The sequence below is a fragment of the Momordica charantia genome, assembly GCF_013281855.1.
Source record: "Momordica charantia cultivar OHB3-1 chromosome 6 unlocalized genomic scaffold, Mcharantia_2.0 BLBB01000006.1, whole genome shotgun sequence".
Classification (NCBI taxonomy): domain Eukaryota; kingdom Viridiplantae; phylum Streptophyta; class Magnoliopsida; order Cucurbitales; family Cucurbitaceae; genus Momordica; species Momordica charantia.
The window spans coordinates 262591-280672 of NW_028275164.1; the positions used below are offsets into that span (position 1 = coordinate 262591).

Genomic DNA, 18082 nt, shown 5'->3' on the forward strand with positions numbered 1-18082 from the left:
TCATCCCAAGGTGTCTTTCTATTTAAGGTTGCAAGAATAGAAACAAGATTTGAAAAATCACGGTGGAAGAACCATTGCCTTTGAAAGACATTTCGACATGATCTCGATGTTAAATCGTATCTACGCCGGTTGCTTTTCAAAAAACACCCTATCTGGACGTGCACCCCTTGAGATTATTAGAATTGACAATAGCTTGGACAAGAGAAACAAAAATAAGGAGGAAGAAAGTTCTTCAAATATGTTTCAAATTTTGGATCTAGACCTGGTTTTGGAAGAAGAAAAACAAAATGTTGAAGAAGTAAAAATCACTTGTGTTGTGGACGTGGTTCGATTAGGAATCGTTGTACCATCGTTCTTACCAAAGCTTATCTAATTTTACTAAATATATTACAATTATAATTTGTTTGTAATAAACAAGTGATGATGTTCCTTCAAAAAAAAAAAAAAACTAGTGACGATGAATCAATGTTGCAAATTGCAATGCAAAGCAGAGAGAGGCTTGGTAAACTGTTTATTTACTGAAATGGTAAGTGAGTCGCCAATAGAGAATAGAATAACGGCATACAGGTCTTTCTTTCAGTCTCCTGCCCAAAACTGTACGGACAAATTGGAGGGAAGAAGGAATTCGAAGGCCCTAATTTCTTACTGAAGCAACAATGCCCAGAAGGCGCCTACGACTGAGCTGGTCTTCCGACGAAGCGGAAGACCAAGAAAACGAAGACTACGAACGCGGCCCTCAATGCCCCGATTCCTCCACCGCCTCTCTTCAGCCTCTCATTCTCGACAATCTCAACTCTAATTTTAATCCCAATGTCTCTGAGCCAGTCCAACTTTCCGACGACGACGAACAAGATTTCATCGACGTCTCCGACCATCTCTCGCCTCCTTCTCCGGATTCCGACCACTCCCTCCGCCACTCGCCTGAGGCGAATCCGCTTAGTTATCGCGTCGCTTCCAGCGAGTCATCGTGTCCTGTAACCGACTTCCTTCGTAGACTTGGTTTGAGCTTGAAGAGAGAGTGGTTGGATGCTTGTACCCGTGCCCTAGAAGGGTCTATACCAGGCTTTTTGAGCCTCAACCCGACGGAGAAAGGGAAGCTGTGTTTCGAGCAGTTTTTAGTTTCTGATATGAATTATTCGGGTGCTGGTGTCCTACCTGAAAATGTTGATTCTATGCATCTCGTTGACCTCCCCGGGCCGTACGTATTGCAGGTTATTCTTATTGTGCCGTGTCCTTGAATTCATCGCCATAAATTAATTTTCTTGCATTTTATTTTTCCACTGTAAGTTTTGGGTTCGCAAACGAAATTCCAAAGATCAAGAGTAAGAATGACCTGCTACATGAGCTAGCCGCAGTTAAAGAGTCCTCGCTGAGTTTTTTTGCTTTTCAGGTCGATGAAATAGTTAACATCAGTTGTCCTCTTAGAGGTAGATATCAGACAGCTCCCGCGAGTATTAAGAGGTGCCTTAAGGTGTCCATGACGGATGGTGTTCAACGCGTTTTTGGCATGGAATACAGGCCTATTAAGGATCTTGAAGTTTTAGCACCTGCTGGGTTGAAGGTTTCTTAATTTTCTCACTCATGGATTAATGACTTTCACCTTTTTCCAACTAGGTCCATGCTTCAAAAATACTTGGTTCGTTGATGATGGGGATCGATTATTTATTGCTTTTCTACAGGTAGTCATCTGTAATGCAAGCGTTCGGCACGGGCTTCTAATGCTAGTTCCTGAAGCTTTAGAGGTTCTAGGAGGCCTGGTTGAGGAGCTGGAGGCAGCTCGGCGGCGGCTGGTTGATGAAGTGAACAAGCCACCTAGGGGAAGAAGGTATTGTTAATGTCAAGAGTACATAGTTTTCATCCATACCTTTCTTTGTTAGTATCCACTGTACAATTTTCATAGTCCACGTTCATGGATGATGTCTGTTTCCCCCGTTCCAAACACGTTCTTTTATCCTTTAAAATCGATTTTACTTATAGACTTCACGCATGCACCATAAACTGTACTTCATGGTGGACTTGATCTCTCTTGGTCGTCCTCTTCACATGAGCTTATTATGGCATGATATTCACTGTTTTTTGTATAATTGAAGTTTTAAATATTTTATCAGAACGAGGACAGGTGTGGTTCCTCCTTTGGCAAGTAGAGCAACACATGCTGCATGGCCATCAGACGCTGTCCAAAGGCCAGTGCAACCTAACAGAATAGTGAGCACGGAACCCCCTTATTCAGACCAAGGTACTCTTGTGGTTATTATCTTCCTTTCCTTTCACTCCTGACAAAAATATTATAATAAGATCCTTTACATTGACAACAACATTTATGTTCAGTCTGTCAGATTCATGGACTTTAGAGATCTAATAGCTACGCTTTTGCTTGAGCTGGACAAAGTTGCCTAGTTTTTTCTTTCATTACGTACCTTTTCCATTCTCTTTTCTGTTTCAACTATTGATTACTATACTGGGGGAGAACAGGGATAGAACCAAAGAAGTAGAAAATGGAAGAGGAAGGAAAATGCATGTCCACTCTTGAAAGGTTTCATACCCAATTCATTCTGAAACCAATACATTATATATTTGAAGTTATAAAGAAAACAAATCCTCCTAGAATCCAATGCAAATCTCATAGTCAAGTAGAAATGAAGAATTAACTGAATACGACTCCCAATAATTATCTGAACTTAAAAATGCAAAATTACGCAAGGCATTTGATATTTGCCCCTAGCTTAGCAGCCGGCTAAGTTTATCAAGTGGATGCAAGGGTCGTCTCTCTCTCTCTCTCTCTCTCTCTCTCTCTCTCTCTCTCTCTCTCTCTCTCTCTCTCTCTCCTCTCTCTCCCTCCTTGTCTTGAAATTCATGTAACATCTGATTGAAAAGAGCTCTGTTTTGCTAGATGGCGAATTCTTCCAGTATTTCTTTGTTTTTATCTTTTTTTCTCTCAAGAATTCAAGAGGTCACTATTGCTCATTTGACTGTCAGGTCTTGAAATGTTCCATAGGGGAAATGAAGCACTTACTGCTCCGGCTGGTGACGCATTTACCACTCCAGTCAGCAGAACAAATGCAAATTCTGAGCTGTCTTCTAATCTTGTTTCAAATGTTGAGGAGATCCATTCACATTATGTTCCCAGTAGTAGAGCTAGTACCGAGCCTACCATTTTGTCCAATTCAGTAGAGGAAACCAATATGGTTGATATTGAGCATCCACTCATGTTATCTGGTGATAGAGAGATTCCTTTCACGTACTTGGCTAGTTTATCGGCTAAGTGGGCAGCAGTGAAGGAAAAATCTTCATCAGTTTGTGGAAGAATCAAGGTAGGCAAAAATGTATGCTTTCATTACTAGGTACCTAAGCACTTGGCTGCTGTTTCTCACGGAAGAAATCAGTGGCCTTTTCTTGTTTGTAAGCTGTAAGCTCATCACTGAAGCTTAGAATTTTATTTATCTATCAATCAGATTTGAGTATATGTTAGGTAACTAGTAATAGGGCAATGGAGCTTGGACCATGATCAACTTATAACAGTTTTAGATGAATGTTCAATCTCATTTCCTGTCAATCTCAAGTAGCTCTGCTTAGGGGTGAAGGGAATCCCGTATGTAGATGAGATGACATAACTTTAATCGGCAGCATGGAGTTACATCTTTGGCTGGCAACGTATTTGAAGCATTGAATATACTAAGCATGATTATTGGAAAGAAACTTTTTTGTTCCTAACCCTTTGACTTAAGTACTTGCAACCATGCTTATATTAAATTATGTTGTGCCCGATGAATGAAAATGAAATTGCATGTAAATTGAATTTAATCGTCTCTTTATGTTACTGAAATTGGAAACACAATCTTTGTACTTTGCAGTGCTTTTTGACTGGTGTAAAAGGATTTCAGTTCAGGCAAAGGACAACATACGAGCTACATGTTTATGTTGATGATGGCAGTCTCATTTCTGAGGTTCTCATTGATCACGAAGTGAGTCAGGTTTCATATATTAATATGCTTACCCTAGTCCATGGGAACAATATCTTATCGTTTCTTATGCTCTTTGTAGGTTGTGAAAAAAGAAATTGGCCATGCTCCTAAGGATGTTACAGATGCTCTATCGTCTTCAGATGTTCAAGTAGCGAGCAGTATGAAGGATACCATGAGACAGTTCCAAGTTTTCTTGGTAAATTTTGAGGTAGTCTGGTGGCATTCAGTTTTTCCACCTCCAGTTATTGCTCATGCACTTCCTCCCCAGAAACTTGAAAAGATTATGCCTTTTCTTTAGTTTTTACTTGCCATGTCATTGTACTCTCTAGTTAATTGAAGTATGATTCTTTATTATCTTGTTTCATCAAAGGGTACAATGCTGGTTGAGATGAACAAAACGTCTTCTCTGCCAGTAGTCCTTGAGATGAAGGAAGGTTGTCTGGAGTCCGACGCTTGGTTGCTTTTGAGAAGATTCAAGTGTTTGAATGCCGTTCAAACTGAAGAGCATACCCACATGGACCCTATAGACGTTTCCCCTTAATTGATGGCGAGAAGAAGGGTATTGAGATGCAGCTTTTCGGCTTAGAAAATCATTCGTATCAATCATCACAGGTTATCTTGGACTGGGGATTATGGTTGTAAAGCTGAATTTATGCTACATAACGCCATTAAGAGTGACAATTGAAAAGAGCTTGACGAGCCGCAGATTTCACATGAAAAATGCATATGGTTGGGACATTTTGGTGGATATCGACACCGCATCCAGCGGTGGAAGCTTTACTCTGCTCAAGTGGTCAGAGGAGATGCCCAAGGCCATGAACTGATGGAGATTGGTATTCTTGTGGTGGGATGCTCTTTATAACACCACGAGGAGGAGATAAATTAAAAGGTAATGAAGCTGGTCTCGAAGGGCCGAAGCTGAGATTGCTACAACCCACCCGCACTGTGACATTCCATATTTATTGATTCTTTCAAACTCAGACTCTTCTACCGTGGAATGTTGTACATCATGTACATGCTTATGGTTAGTTTCTCAAGTTACGAAAAGAGATATAAATTGCTGATTTATCCAAGATTGGCATTTTGCAGGTGTCTAAATAAATACATTCCTTTGGTTCATTATTGTTGGATTGGGACAAGCGTCAGTTGAGCCGTCGCATTCAGGTATCTTTTTCTATAAATATCAATGGAAGATTTGGCCGAATATGACGAGTTGACAAGTGTTGGATCCGATCAATTAGAGTTATTGTAATGACAATTGTGGAGGGGACACGTTTACAAAATTAGAACAAGTAGAGTTGTTGCATTTACAAGTACTTTTCTTTTTTCACATCCAAACGAAAATAAGAGGCAAAAGAAGTCAAATCCAGATGGTCCACCACCAAGTAACCAATCCTTCTTTAAGATACCTTCTTCACCAAGCTTCCTGCTACCTCCCTAATCAAATTCACAAAAAATAGACACATCACATTTGAGCACTTGTGGAAAATGACAATTTCTTTTCAAAAAAGCAACTGAGTTAGCTTATCAGAGCACAATGGCAACTGTAATAATAAGCAACTGAGTTACATAAAAGGGAAACTCACTAATTATGTGGATTTGTGGTTCTTGGCTTTGGAATCAGGAGACTTGCTTTCTACTCCACCATATTTCTTAATTTGCTGCCTCACGAATCTTTCATATAAGAAAGCTGCACCTTTGAACTGTGGCAGAACCAGCCATGCCACAAATACTAATTTCACCGAGTACCAGATTGGTATCCTGCAACTCCAAAAATCAAAGACCATGTAAGCTAAGGATCCTGCGAAACAAAGAAGCATGTAATCTGTGTAGAACTCGCACAGACCACTCTAACAGAGGTTGAAGAACCATCTCCATGAGAGTGAGAAAGGAGTAGATGATCCAGTAAGCCAACCACTGCTCATCGTCCAATTTGGACGTGCTTTCGATTGCCACCACCGACGCGTATCTGTTATGTTGCATATCATTCAAGTTAATATTGGGAAAATAAAACAGAGCATCACACAGAGAAAGAGAGAGACGAACTTACAGGGGATACAGCAGCATCAAAACTGGCCTGCGGGAACCATCAAAAACAAAAATAAAATTAATTAGCCACACAAATACGACACCAACGCTGTATTGTTTTTCAGCTACAGAGAGATTGGATTTATACCCACCCAGAAAGAGTATGAAGCTGGGTGATCAGGGTCCAAAATTTACTCATTTTCTTTGTTTCGAAACGAAAATGAAAGCAGAAAAATCAAGTGGGCGTTGGGTACAAGTGTGAGGAATCGAAGAAGGACAAAAAACGAAATCCCGAATGGTAGTGGCCTGAGACGAGGAGATTTTATAAGATCTGAAAAAGAACACGTGGCAGCAAGAGAGACAGCATCTAATTCTTCTTTAAACGTGTCCCTGTTAATTTAGCACCGCCCTTCCCTTCCCCCATTAATACGCTGAAAATTGCACGCTGTTCCTCAATAATTAATTACATTATTAAATCAAAACTTTATTAACCCTCACTTAATTCTTCATATTTATGGGGTTGGGGGTACCTTCCCCGTGTTTAACGCTACTGCCACGTGTTCCTTCTTTTCATGCTTGTCGTGGTCGGTGTGCCTGTCGTAAGACCTTGACCAACCCCCGCGGTTCAGTGTCAGAATTATGGCGTCATCCAATAAATATAGATTTGCTTGGACCATGGCCCAAATCTTTTCGATTTTCTAAATTCAAGCCCATCTTCCTTTAGGAAATGAGCCCTGATTTCTGGCCCAAATTCTTCAATACAGTTTTTTGGATCAGCCACTGTTACTAATGAGAGAGAGGGGGTTCCAACAGAACAGATTGTGTCCTCTTTCTGACGTTCAATTTTTCGAAAATATTCCACATATATGTCGTGTTGATATTTCCGTAAAAATTAAAAGGGTTACTACCAATATAAGAAATCAAATGATATTTCCAAAACACCTGGAAAATATAAATGATTTTAACAAAAACTATCACCAACATAAATATAAATAATAATAATAAGATTTAAGACTTAATTTATCAGCCTAAAATACTTTTTATTATATAAATGATTACGTCTCGAAAAAGGGAAGACATGTGGGGACATTTGAAATCTAGGATCTTAATATTAAACACATTCCTCGTATTACAAACATGGACTATTTCGTTCTCAAAAAAAAAAAAAAAACATGGACTATTGCATCATTCCTTAAATATTACACAATTCTTAAAACTTTTGTACAAAACAAACAGCCAAACAACATATGGGAAGTGTGCTTGTTTCTACCATTCACCCAGCTATCTTCGATAAAAGATATAATTAAACATATCCTGGTCTGCGCTAGCACAAAATTAATGCACAGTGCTATACTTGAATAAGCTATAACATATGTAAAAAAGGAAGTTACATCAACAATTTGATTTAACTAGGGCTAGAGATGCAAATGAATTTTATTCAGTGAAGCATTCTGTTGGGAAGTTATTTAACTCCCATAAAACAAACAGAAGGTAAAAGATGAAAGACGATTGTTGAAAAATAATCTTCTGAAAGTTTTTCTAAGAAGTCTTTATGGACAAGGTTAAAGCATTGAAGATCCGAAGACAAATGTCTTCATATTTGTAGTTTGATCGACGGAAATCTATATTTTAGAGAGAGACGGCACAAATACTTGGTAATACCTCTGTTTCATCCTTTTTGGCTTCTCAGTCTTCGTTCTTTTTGGAGTGAAAAACACCAGATATTTGATAGCTATTCTATTTCTTGCTTTTCATTCTCTATTGTTTTTACTGATAAAGAAACACATGTTTAGTAGCATTTCCTCAAAGCTATGAGAGCAAACCGGGGATGCAATTGCAATGAAAAGGTAAAACCAGCTTCACTTTATGTTGCGCCTTCGTTAATGAAACCTGCCTTCGTTAATGAAACCTTCCTTGCGACCTTCGAACCCAGGGCGCATAAGTTTCTTCTCCCTCTTTGCAATTCGTTTCATCTTCTTATCATGAATTTTCTGTGATATGTTTTCTGACCTCTTTTGTTGTCTTTCTGCTTTCATCTTCTGGGTGGTTTCAATCCTCTCTTTCCATTTCTCAACATTCTTCAGCTGCTGTTTCTTTTCCTTCTTCAAGCTCTTCATCAGGAGTTTTGGATCATCATGAACCTTAATCCCAGCAGCTCTACTTGTTGCCGCTTTCCAAGAATGCTTCTTCGAGATTGTTTCGCCCTTCTCAGGATCTTTCTTTGCTTCATCCAACTTTTTAGCACGTTCCAGCTCCTCCAACTTGGAGAGCTTTCTCTTCTTTTTCTTCCCATGCTCTTCTTCAGTCCCGAGTTTGACATGACTGAAGGCAAGTTCTTTAGAGGCTTCAACTACATTCTTCTCCACTTCATCTGTTGAGTGGTAATTTGCTGATTTCTTTTCCTCAGGCCCATTCTCTTTCTTGCGTTTCTTTTGAACAAGCTCCCTCCTTTCATTTCTTTCACTCCTCTTCTTTTCCCTATTTGAGCATCCTGTATTTCTATTTGATCGGAACTCTTCAATCTTTCGATGGAGACGTTGTCGAAGTTCTTCATATGTCACTGACGGATCATCACCATCCATCCCAGATGTCATTGGCTTGACATCCATTTCGTTATCATCATCACTTTCATCATTTAACTTGCTCTTTTCCAAGCTTTGCTTGAGCAAATCAAGGGTTGATTTGGAAGACTTTTCCGGATCCATGCGATCTCTTCGGGCTTTCTTAAGGTTTTCTTTCGATTCCTTCTTAGCCAAAACCTTCTCAGTCTTGCTAAGGCCCTGAAACCAAGGTTTCTCCTTTTCATCATTGGGTAAATAGAACCTTGCAGGGATTAGCTCCACTAACTTGTCAAAAAACAGAGCATGCTGATGAATTATGGACTTCAGATCAATGCTAGAATTGGAAGTTGCAGCAGTCTTCAACTTTTTGTTTTTCATCTGCAGAATTTATTTATCCCCTTAGTCCTTCAATTGGATAAAAATAAAACTTTAAAGTCTCAATTAGTTTACTAAGTTAAATACAGCGGTAAAATATTAATGTGCAGGGGGAAAAATGACAAGTCAAAGAAGTGGAAATATCTGGAAGTTAGCAGTCTTCACATTCATTTTTCTTCTTCATTTGCAGCAAAACTGTTAAGAAGTGAGGACCGAAGGTACAGCAAGTAGACAAGATGTTGACACATCAATTTTTTTTTTTTTTGATTTTTTATAGAAGATACATACATAGTCTTCAAACAAAGCATTTTTATCATTCTTTCAAATTCATTTAAGTTCCAAGACTGGGTAATTAATGAGCATTCAGTGAATTTATCTATAATAAAAAGAAATAAGCTTTTCTTATTTACAAATATTGACAAAGGGTTCCAGGGACGGTGTTAATAAAAAACAATGTCTCTGTTAGATAGAAGCCAGTTGCTTCTAATGTCTAGTATATTTATAACTTAATGACATACTACGAAAAGGAGCTAGTGTAAGGATCTATAAACTACGGATACTTTAGTTTGGGTAATATATCTGACATTTATTTAGTACATTAGATAAGCAGCAAACTTTTGATAAGAATATTCAACATTTGTTAGACAGATTACACAGTGTTGGATATTCGTAAACATAATGTTGAACTAAAATGATCAAACCTTCTATATTTGTTTATTTCTGTTGAAATAATCAATCGCATAAAGAATATACACGAGAGATGTAGTAAATTTTGAGAGTGGAAAATATAGGAGCAGAACATAACCGATTTCTATTTTACTATAAGCTGTTAAATAAAATTAAAAAGAAAAAGAAGTAAAATACATAAATGGCTAGAGTTCAGGTTGATTCTTTGAGAATTAGATTCAGAAATCCACTCGAGTAACGATAACTGTATTCAAATTACTAATTATTAAGTCATAAACAAAAGCACATAAATTAACTTCACCAGAGAAAAGATGACCGTAAATGCAAGTGTTCAATCCTGCTATGAGTTCAGCGGCAACGGTGATTATTAGAAGAACCTACCTTGACGAGAAGCTTGAGGCCGGACTTGGTGCGGACGTGTGGTCTCTCGGCGTTCTTGCTTTTGCTTCCTGTTACCAGATCAAATCCCCTGTAATACATATAAAATGCAGTTCAGAGATTAATCTACGCCATTGGACGCAGAGAGAGATGGAGAGGGAGAGAGATACCATTGAAGTTCTTGGTGTAGAATCTATTCTCTTCAGCAAGCTGGCGACTGCTGAGACTGTGCAGCGGGAACTGAAGGGAGCTAGGGTTTTCAGAACTTTTTCGTTGGATAATGGCAATGGGGCGACGACGACTTGTGTCGTATGTTGTGTTAAAGCTCTCTATTCTCCTCTCCAACCGTTTGATTCATATACCAATGTGGAAGTTAAATCTCGATCGTTCACGTGTACGATCAATTTTCCTATAGAAAAGCCGTTTTCGTTTTAAGACTTAAAATACTGAGGTACATTCAAATTTGTGGCCAACTTCAACATATAGCTCTCCTAAATCTCATTTAACTCAATTTTTTTAAAAAAATAATCCAATTTTATTTGATAAATTATTTCATATTGAAATAAACATCAATTATTTTATAAAAGCTAACAAATTAGTCCACGAGTACTAATAACCTCTTTTAAATATCAAATTTCCGTCTTCGTTCAAATTTTAATATTAAAAATAAAAATTAATTAATTTATTGTATAATATCTTGTACATATTTGATTTTAGTTGGCAAGTTTCGACATCCTACAATTTATATCAATAAAGGTTTTAGAAAATGGTTCAAAATAGTATAGGCCGTAAATTTTTCATTAGCTACAGCCTCCAGCAACAAAAAGCTAACATGACATTTCAAAATTAATTTTATATTATTTGTATGTATAGGCAGTATAAAGTAATTAATAATTCTTGAAGTTAATTTTTTATAATCAATTTGTCTATAAAAAGATAAAACCCCCTTCAAATCTAGCAATATATAATAATAATAATTGCAAATATAACGACTCAGTTTTTTATTGTTAATTTTTATTTTTTTAGTATAATAAATTGGGAGTCGAGGTTTGAACCTCCAATTTTAAGAGAACGAGTATATATCAATTAACGATAAGTTATATATATGTTGCCAACAATTACTTTTATTACTTGATTCAAAATAGTACATGCCGTTAATTTTTCATTAACTGCAACAACAAAAACTAACATTACATTTCAAAATCAGTTATATTTTATAAAATGAGAAAAACTCCGTATTGATATATCTAATATCAAGTATACCACTTATATACTTCACATTAGGTATATAAGTTATATTAATCATATACCTAAAAAGGAAGGTTTTTATGTTTAGCACGAAGTATATCACTTAAGTCATATTAGGTACATAAGTTATATAAGTGATATATCTATGATGAAATACGAGAATCATGTTACATAAAAAATCAAAATATTCAATATGAAGAATATATATCAGTGATATGCCTACTATATATATGAAATATATCATTCATATATTTAATGTGATCAATATACTTCATGCAAAAAAATGAATTAGTACCTAATTGATACACTTGATATATTGATAAGAAATATGCAATATTACTTTTATCAAAATTTTTAATATGTAGAATATTTATTAGTGATATATCTATAAAGTACCTAATAATCTATATAATTAGTGTGATCAATATACTTCATGTTAGGTACGTCGTCTATATTAATGATATAATTAGTATTATGTATATCAATATAACTAATATACCGAATATCGAGTATATCAATAATATACTCTGACATATTAATAATAAAAAAAATCTTGCAATATTTCATAAGCTACTATAATATTATCTGCTTCCACGTATTATTACACACTACTTTAGGCATAATCGTGACATATTTGCTTTTGGTTTCATCCAAAAGACCTTATACCAATAGAGATAATTGTCATTATCTATATATTATGGATCACTCTCTTCTCTGGTTAATGTCAGACTTTGTTTGCACTTTTTACAAATCCTTAAGTATATGGATGAATGAAACTATTTTTTTTAGTACAACAAATAGGGGTCGAGATTTTTAAACTCATGAACTCTTAATCAAAAATAGGTACTAATTATTACTAAACTAAACTCATGTTAGCGAAAGAAATTAAAAGTGGGTTGGTTGACCCAATATGATTTAATTATTTAAACACGTATAGGTTTGAAAAGATTCATTATTAGAAATAAATAAGAAAGTATTCACCCTTGGAGACAATAACTTAAAATTTATGGAAACTAAAATTTTCCAAAAGATTTTGACTCAAACGTTCCAATTGACTTGGATAATTCATAGAGCAAATAAGACTTTAAATACTAGGACGAGGAATAGAAGAATTGGAAGACCTTTGCAAATGACAAATAGAAGACTTCGAAGTATTCGAAGATAAATTAATTAAATTTGCTACTATTAAAGATTTAATAGAAATCCGATATGTAGCTATCAACTACGAGTAATATGTATAAATTAGAAGGTCATTTGTGCGAGTCGATTTATAACTCGATTTGATTCAATTTGAATTCGTTTTCCTCGTCTTCGTGCATCGTCTGCTCCCTTCTCAAGTCAACTAGTGTTTTTTTTTAAACTCAAAGGAAGAAAGAATAAATATAACAGTTGGAAAAAGACAAAATAGAAAATAAAAAAGAATTCAAAATTACTAATAAATAATAACCAATATTAGATAAATTGTATAAAGTTGGAATGAGTAGGCCCAAAGGGAATCATCTAGTCGGATGTGACATGTAATGTAATTCCACAACGACAAGTCGACAACGAAATAGAACAAAAGAGATCTCTTTAAAGAAGAAAGAAAAAGAGGTCTTCTAATATTTTACCATTCGTAATTAAATCACAGCCTCACACTATTTTTGCTCCTCTAAACATAACTTAATGGATAAATATAACTTACCTCTTAATATTTAGATTTGTTGTTCAACTTAAAAAAAAAAACAAAAAAAAGTTTCATATGAAGTTTAAGAAAAGTGTTAAGAAAAGAGATAATATGCTTTTCTAGTCTCATCACTACCAAACCATATCACAAAAACTATACACATTCCATCTTTAAAGAGAGATATTTTTAACTAATTGAACCATTGAGTGATTGTTGTTATCATCTGTTCATCCTTGAACAAAATTAGCTATGGCTGCCTTACGATTTCATGTTTATACAAAACAATAATTTCTCCCTTTTAGAGATTCTGTATCATGATTCGGCCCAACTCTTTTTAATATGACATTATAAATTAATTTATTTTATTGTAATGATTGTATATAACATGTGTAGTATAGTAATGATGTATATATACGTCATTATTTTATACTATATGGTAGAAAACTTATAACATTCACAAAATTCTACGGCTCATCACCATCCCTTGATTAAACTTCCGGCCGGCCCATTGGAAGAAAACCGTATAGAAAAGGGAGAAGATTACATTGGGAAGGGGACGAAGGCCATCCCTTTCTTCTTTTTTTTTTTCTTTTTCCTGTGAAAATATATTTTTGCCCATGTTTACTTCACATGACGGAGCAGGCATTTGGATTCTCGTCGCTGAACATCTGAGGTGGATACGCGTTGCCAATATTCGGCGGCGGGTTGGCGTCGACCACCACGTGCGGCGGCGGGCAGACATCGCCGACAATGGGAGATGGGTAGGGATACATTTCCATGATATACCTTTGTGGGTAATACAGATATTCATTCTTCTTCACTTCCACCGCAGCCGCCGTTGGAGCTTCTTCGGCAGCCGCCTCAGCTGCTGGCTCTGCCTCTCCGCCGCCGCCGCCGCCAGCTTTTTCTTCGACTTTACTTTCTTCCTCCACTTTTTTCTCACTTTCACGGCCTCCCTCGCCCTTTTTTTCTTCTTCCTCGCCTTTTTTTCCTTCTTCTTCGCCCTTTTTCTCATCGTTGGCTTCTTTGGCAGCTTCTTCTAAATTGTTCTCCGGCTTGATTTGGGGCTCCTGCTTCACAATGGCGGCGTGCTTTCCGGTTCGCCTGTGTACATATTCAACCAGCGCCGTAGGATCGACCGCGCCCTTCACCGTGACCTGCGAACTTTTTAGATCTGGGTCCACCGATTCAACACCTGACGAATTTAATCTCGATTAAAAAGGGAAGTGAAAGATTATTAATCAAGCAATCGCCCTTTCTTTTTTTTTTTTTGAAATCTAAATCAGATCTGGTTTGTTGTTTATTATTTTGGAACTGATCATATCAAACGTGAGATGAAGTAAGGTTTACCTTTCATTCTGTGTATCCTTCTTTTGATTTCTTGAGCGCAAGCTTGGCAGTGCATGTGAACTTTCAAGACCACGGTTATAATCTGAGGCCGCGATTTGATGTGGTCTGTTTTGGGGTTGTGTGTAGGCTGGGGGGGTTGTGGGGGTGAGGGCTCGGGAATCGGTGAAATCAATTCAACTCGTCTATGGCTTTTCCTCTGAACTCGACCCAAAACCTTGAGCGGATCGGCCTTCTCTCCTTTCACTTTCACCACTACTTTATGAGTTGTGCAATCGGTGTGTACACTTTCAACCCCTGAAACAGGGACCAAAAGAAACATGGGTTTTAATTTTGTTTTTTGTTATTATTGAGGATGAGCCATGAGGAGATGTGTGAGTAGTAAATTAGCAAAAAGGCGAAATAGCAAAGAACCTTGGAAGCCGTGGAGGCAGCGGCGGACCTTGCGGGCACAGCCTTCGCAATGCATAAACACTCTGAGGACAATTTCATTGAGCTGAGGCTGATCAGGGGGTGGAGGAATTTTGTTCGCCTCGCTGCTTTCTTCTACTTTCTCGGGTTCCTCTGTTTTGGTCTCCTCCTGCTGCTTCTTGTCCTCCTGATTAACAACAATGCCACAACTCAGAAGGCAAATAAGAAAGAAATTAAAGAAAGGTAGAAGAAGAAGAAGAAGAAGAAGAAGAAGTTGGGGAAAGAGACCTCCCCCATTGGAATTAGAATTGGAGTGGATGGAAAAGCTTAGCTTAGAGAAGAGAGCGTTGCAATTTGTAATTTGTAATTGGTAGAAGTGGTAAGGGCGAGAGATGAGAGAGAGCGTTGAATTAGCAATCTATGTTATGTATCATTATGTGGTATGACGTGGGGTTTTTATAAGAGCCACGAGCTTCCCCTCTATATATATATATATCAATTACAGATGACATATGCTTGTCACCGTCTTAATAATTAACTCAATTGCACCATCTAAATTTCCGAGATACCGCATCAAACCATGAATAAGATATACATTATTGTTCGTCTTCCAAAAATTATATGGTCGATTTGAATTATCTCTTATACGTCTCGTACTTTCATCAAAACCCATGCCTTCTTATTCGAAGGGTTAAGGTTAAGCATTTCATCCAACTGCTTGTTATAGAGTAATTAAATATCATCAATTTTAGACTATTATCCATATTAAAGTTGGATATTCTATTCAAATTAGAAAAATTGACAGCTTGTTATTTTTTTAAGATATATTTTTCATTTCCACTTTGTTGTCTTTATCAAAATATTTATTACTGCTAGTAAACAACCAAATATTATCCATAATAATTTAACTAATTGCACAATATTTTATTTTATCAAAAAGGCAAATTTTAGTGTATTCTATTTTATTTGTTTTTTTATCAAATTTGTTTTTAAAAATCTATAAAATAAAGGGTAATTGTAGTGTGTAGCAAAAATATTTCATGTATTTCAAAAAATGTCACCAACTTTTCAAAATTTCAAATATAGCAAAATATTTGAATTTTTATTTTCGAAATTTTTATTATTCCAATTTTACCATTATGATATCTGATATATATCTGATGTATATCTATATCTGATATACATCAGATTTATATCAGATATAAATCTGATGTATATCATACATCAAATCTATATCTTATATAAATTTGTATATGATATACATCCCATCTATATCTAATGTACATCCGATGTAAGTCTGATATACTTTTGATAACATTCGATGTACCCCTAATATACAGTATCAGGTGTACCCATGATATACATTATCACATATACCACTAATATACATCAATTGTACGTATTATACATATAAAATATATATCTGATGTATTTCTAATTTATGATATATTAAATATATTTCCAAATGATATACTAAATATAAGGTATATCAAATGTTTAATTTTTAGTGGTATATCAAATGTTTAAATTCTAGTTTATCATTTCAATTTGTTGATTAATATACTAATATTATCAATAATGTTAATTACTATATCACTACTATTTATTCAATATTAATATCAATTAGATACTAAATATAAGGGATATCAACGGTTTAAATTTATAAAGCATATCAACATTTCAACTTGTTTTTTTGGACATGCATGGTCCATGTAAACTCCTTTGTATTTCAAAAAAATAAAAAGAAAAAATTTTGCACCATTGTTTTCATCTGAAAATAAATATTTGATACAATAGTATTATATCAACACACATGTATCATAGTTATATCTGTAGATATAATGGTTATATCATAGGTATATAAGTGGTAAATTAGAAACATATTAAATATATATCAAATATATATCGGTGTTATATCAATGATAAATCATATAAGAAGTTATATAAGTAAATACCATAGTTATATCAGTAATATATCATTTCTATATCAATAGTAAATTAGATACATATCACATATATATGTGTTGTATCAGCATGGTAAATCAATAGTTATCATACGTATATCAGTGGTAAGACATGTTAGAAATTGAGTAGATATCATAGTTATACCATAAGTAAATCAATTGTATATAATTATTATATCAGAGATATATATCAATGATGATCATATATATTACAGATATATATTAGAGGATGAATTTATACTTTTATAACTGGACCTCTGTTTTTTCTGAAAAAAGAATAGCGTGCATACATTTTGTCTATGATGTCAAGCAAACTAATAAATAAATAAATAAATAAAATTTACGAGCTTTTAAGACCTTGTAAATACACGAAGCTGAATATGAATGGTACATTTATTGGCATGATAAATAATGCAGTTTCTTGCCGAGCGGATATCATTGCAAAATTTCTCCAATCGTTTAATTCTTCTCCATTCTATTACTGCCAACTCAATTCCATTTCCACGTAGCCCACTTTCCATCAATTTTTCTTAATTACAGATAAATAAACAAAATAAAATCCTGATCGCTAAATTAAATATCAGCGTTTCTTTTTATTACTTTCCCGCAAGCAATAAATATATGAATGAATTTGTCAGAATTTCGTATTGAATTTTATATTATAGAATACTTGTCATTTTCAATTTCACCGGTGTATTGACCAGATGGACCAGAATGTTGTCGAAAGAATGTCGAATATTTTAGAAGTTTTCTGTTTCTGTTTTATTTTCTTAATTTTTATTTTATTTTACTACGATTCTTTTTTCTTTTTAATTATTTTCAATAATATTCTACCTTTGTCCATTAACGACAATTAAAGTAAAATAACAGTTCATTTAGTAAAATTTAATTGATTTAAGATTTTTATAAACTATTATTTTTTTTCTTTATAAATAAAGGCTTGACGTTGGAAATCCAAAATATATTTGTCTTGGTGTAGGAATATAAAGGTATAAAAAAAACTTGGAGACTTTATAAAATTTTACATTTTAATTTTTTATATGTATATAATGGGAGAATCCTACAAAACTTTGAAATACATGTTGTTGCCACCGTATTTCATTTCAAATGAAAAATTCAATAAGAAAAAAAAGAGATTATACGGTTAAATTCTATGATCATTTAATTAGGTAAATTAAAGTATTGCCTTTTATTCTAGTTATAACAACGATTAAAGAATTGTGTTTAAAAGTGTAAAGAACTGATTTTTTAAAGTTTTACGCTTTTGATTTCATTTAGATCGAAAACTTATAATAGTTTGAAGAAGAGCGGTTGAAAATCATGATTACATAAAAAGATTGGTCAAATTACCAAATATTTTTCTAACTACAATGATGATAAAGCAAATTTTCATCTTGTTTAACATGATTAATGACTAATACTTCATTGATATTCTATGATCCACAAAGATGGATA

General features: G+C 34.9%; 4 protein-coding genes across 5 annotated transcripts; 1 reads left to right on the forward strand and 3 right to left on the reverse strand.

The window, feature by feature from the left end:
• The first annotated feature begins 123 nt into the window (after positions 1-123).
• On the forward strand, positions 124-5079 carry RMI1 (recQ-mediated instability protein (DUF1767)). 2 transcript variants are annotated; one of them, XR_002600972.2, is made up of 9 exons: positions 124-1211; positions 1391-1561; positions 1680-1825; positions 2109-2236; positions 2977-3311; positions 3852-3962; positions 4042-4170; positions 4333-4851; positions 5052-5079. XR_002600972.2 is itself a non-coding variant. In XM_022279493.2 (8 exons), the coding sequence occupies exons 1-8, from the start codon at positions 657-659 to the stop codon at positions 4501-4503; spliced, it is 1746 nt and encodes a 581-aa protein (XP_022135185.1). In that variant the 5' UTR covers positions 124-656; the 3' UTR covers positions 4504-5079. The 2 variants fall into 2 exon arrangements, 1 of the variants encoding a protein (XP_022135185.1); XM_022279493.2 differs by having other exon boundaries at positions 4333-5079.
• Positions 5080-5245: 166 nt separating this feature from the next.
• HVA22E (HVA22 homolog E) lies at positions 5246-6384 on the reverse strand. Its single transcript, XM_022279494.2, has 5 exons — positions 6143-6384; positions 6013-6039; positions 5809-5931; positions 5549-5723; positions 5246-5399 (listed from the first exon to the last, which is right to left on the reverse strand). Exons 1-4 carry the CDS (start codon positions 6187-6189, stop codon positions 5552-5554), a joined length of 369 nt encoding a protein of 122 aa, XP_022135186.1. The 5' UTR covers positions 6190-6384; the 3' UTR covers positions 5246-5399; positions 5549-5551.
• Positions 6385-7406: 1022 nt separating this feature from the next.
• On the reverse strand, positions 7407-10321 carry LOC111007374 (uncharacterized). Its single transcript, XM_022279725.2, has 3 exons — positions 10162-10321; positions 9995-10082; positions 7407-8929 (listed from the first exon to the last, which is right to left on the reverse strand). The coding sequence occupies exon 3, from the start codon at positions 8927-8929 to the stop codon at positions 7871-7873; it is 1059 nt and encodes a 352-aa protein (XP_022135417.1). The 5' UTR covers positions 9995-10082; positions 10162-10321; the 3' UTR covers positions 7407-7870.
• Positions 10322-13239: 2918 nt separating this feature from the next.
• On the reverse strand, positions 13240-15131 carry LOC111006937 (uncharacterized). The gene is made up of 4 exons (XM_088125821.1): positions 14952-15131; positions 14667-14850; positions 14256-14549; positions 13240-14100 (listed from the first exon to the last, which is right to left on the reverse strand). The coding sequence occupies exons 1-4, from the start codon at positions 14958-14960 to the stop codon at positions 13532-13534; spliced, it is 1056 nt and encodes a 351-aa protein (XP_087981947.1). The 5' UTR covers positions 14961-15131; the 3' UTR covers positions 13240-13531.
• Positions 15132-18082: the final 2951 nt, after the last annotated feature.

Coding starts and splice junctions, on each gene's coding strand:
- RMI1 (XM_022279493.2), top strand. CDS start 657: ATGCCCAGAAGGCGCCTACGACTGAGCTGGTCTTCCGACGAAGCGGAA. Junction 1,826..2,108: donor AAGCCACCTAGGGGAAGAAG/GTATTGTTAATG, acceptor ATATTTTATCAG/AACGAGGACAGGTGTGGTTC. Junction 3,963..4,041: donor AGGTTCTCATTGATCACGAA/GTGAGTCAGGTT, acceptor TGCTCTTTGTAG/GTTGTGAAAAAAGAAATTGG.
- LOC111006937 (XM_088125821.1), bottom strand. Junction 14,550..14,666: donor CTGCCTCCACGGCTTCCAAG/GTTCTTTGCTAT, acceptor TCCCTGTTTCAG/GGGTTGAAAGTGTACACACC. Junction 14,101..14,255: donor AAGGATACACAGAATGAAAG/GTAAACCTTACT, acceptor TAAATTCGTCAG/GTGTTGAATCGGTGGACCCA.
- LOC111007374 (XM_022279725.2), bottom strand. CDS start 8,929: ATGAAAAACAAAAAGTTGAAGACTGCTGCAACTTCCAATTCTAGCATT.
- HVA22E (XM_022279494.2), bottom strand. CDS start 6,189: ATGAGTAAATTTTGGACCCTGATCACCCAGCTTCATACTCTTTCTGG. Junction 6,040..6,142: donor CAGCTTCATACTCTTTCTGG/GTGGGTATAAAT, acceptor TGGTTCCCGCAG/GCCAGTTTTGATGCTGCTGT. Junction 5,724..5,808: donor CTTCAACCTCTGTTAGAGTG/GTCTGTGCGAGT, acceptor TTGGAGTTGCAG/GATACCAATCTGGTACTCGG.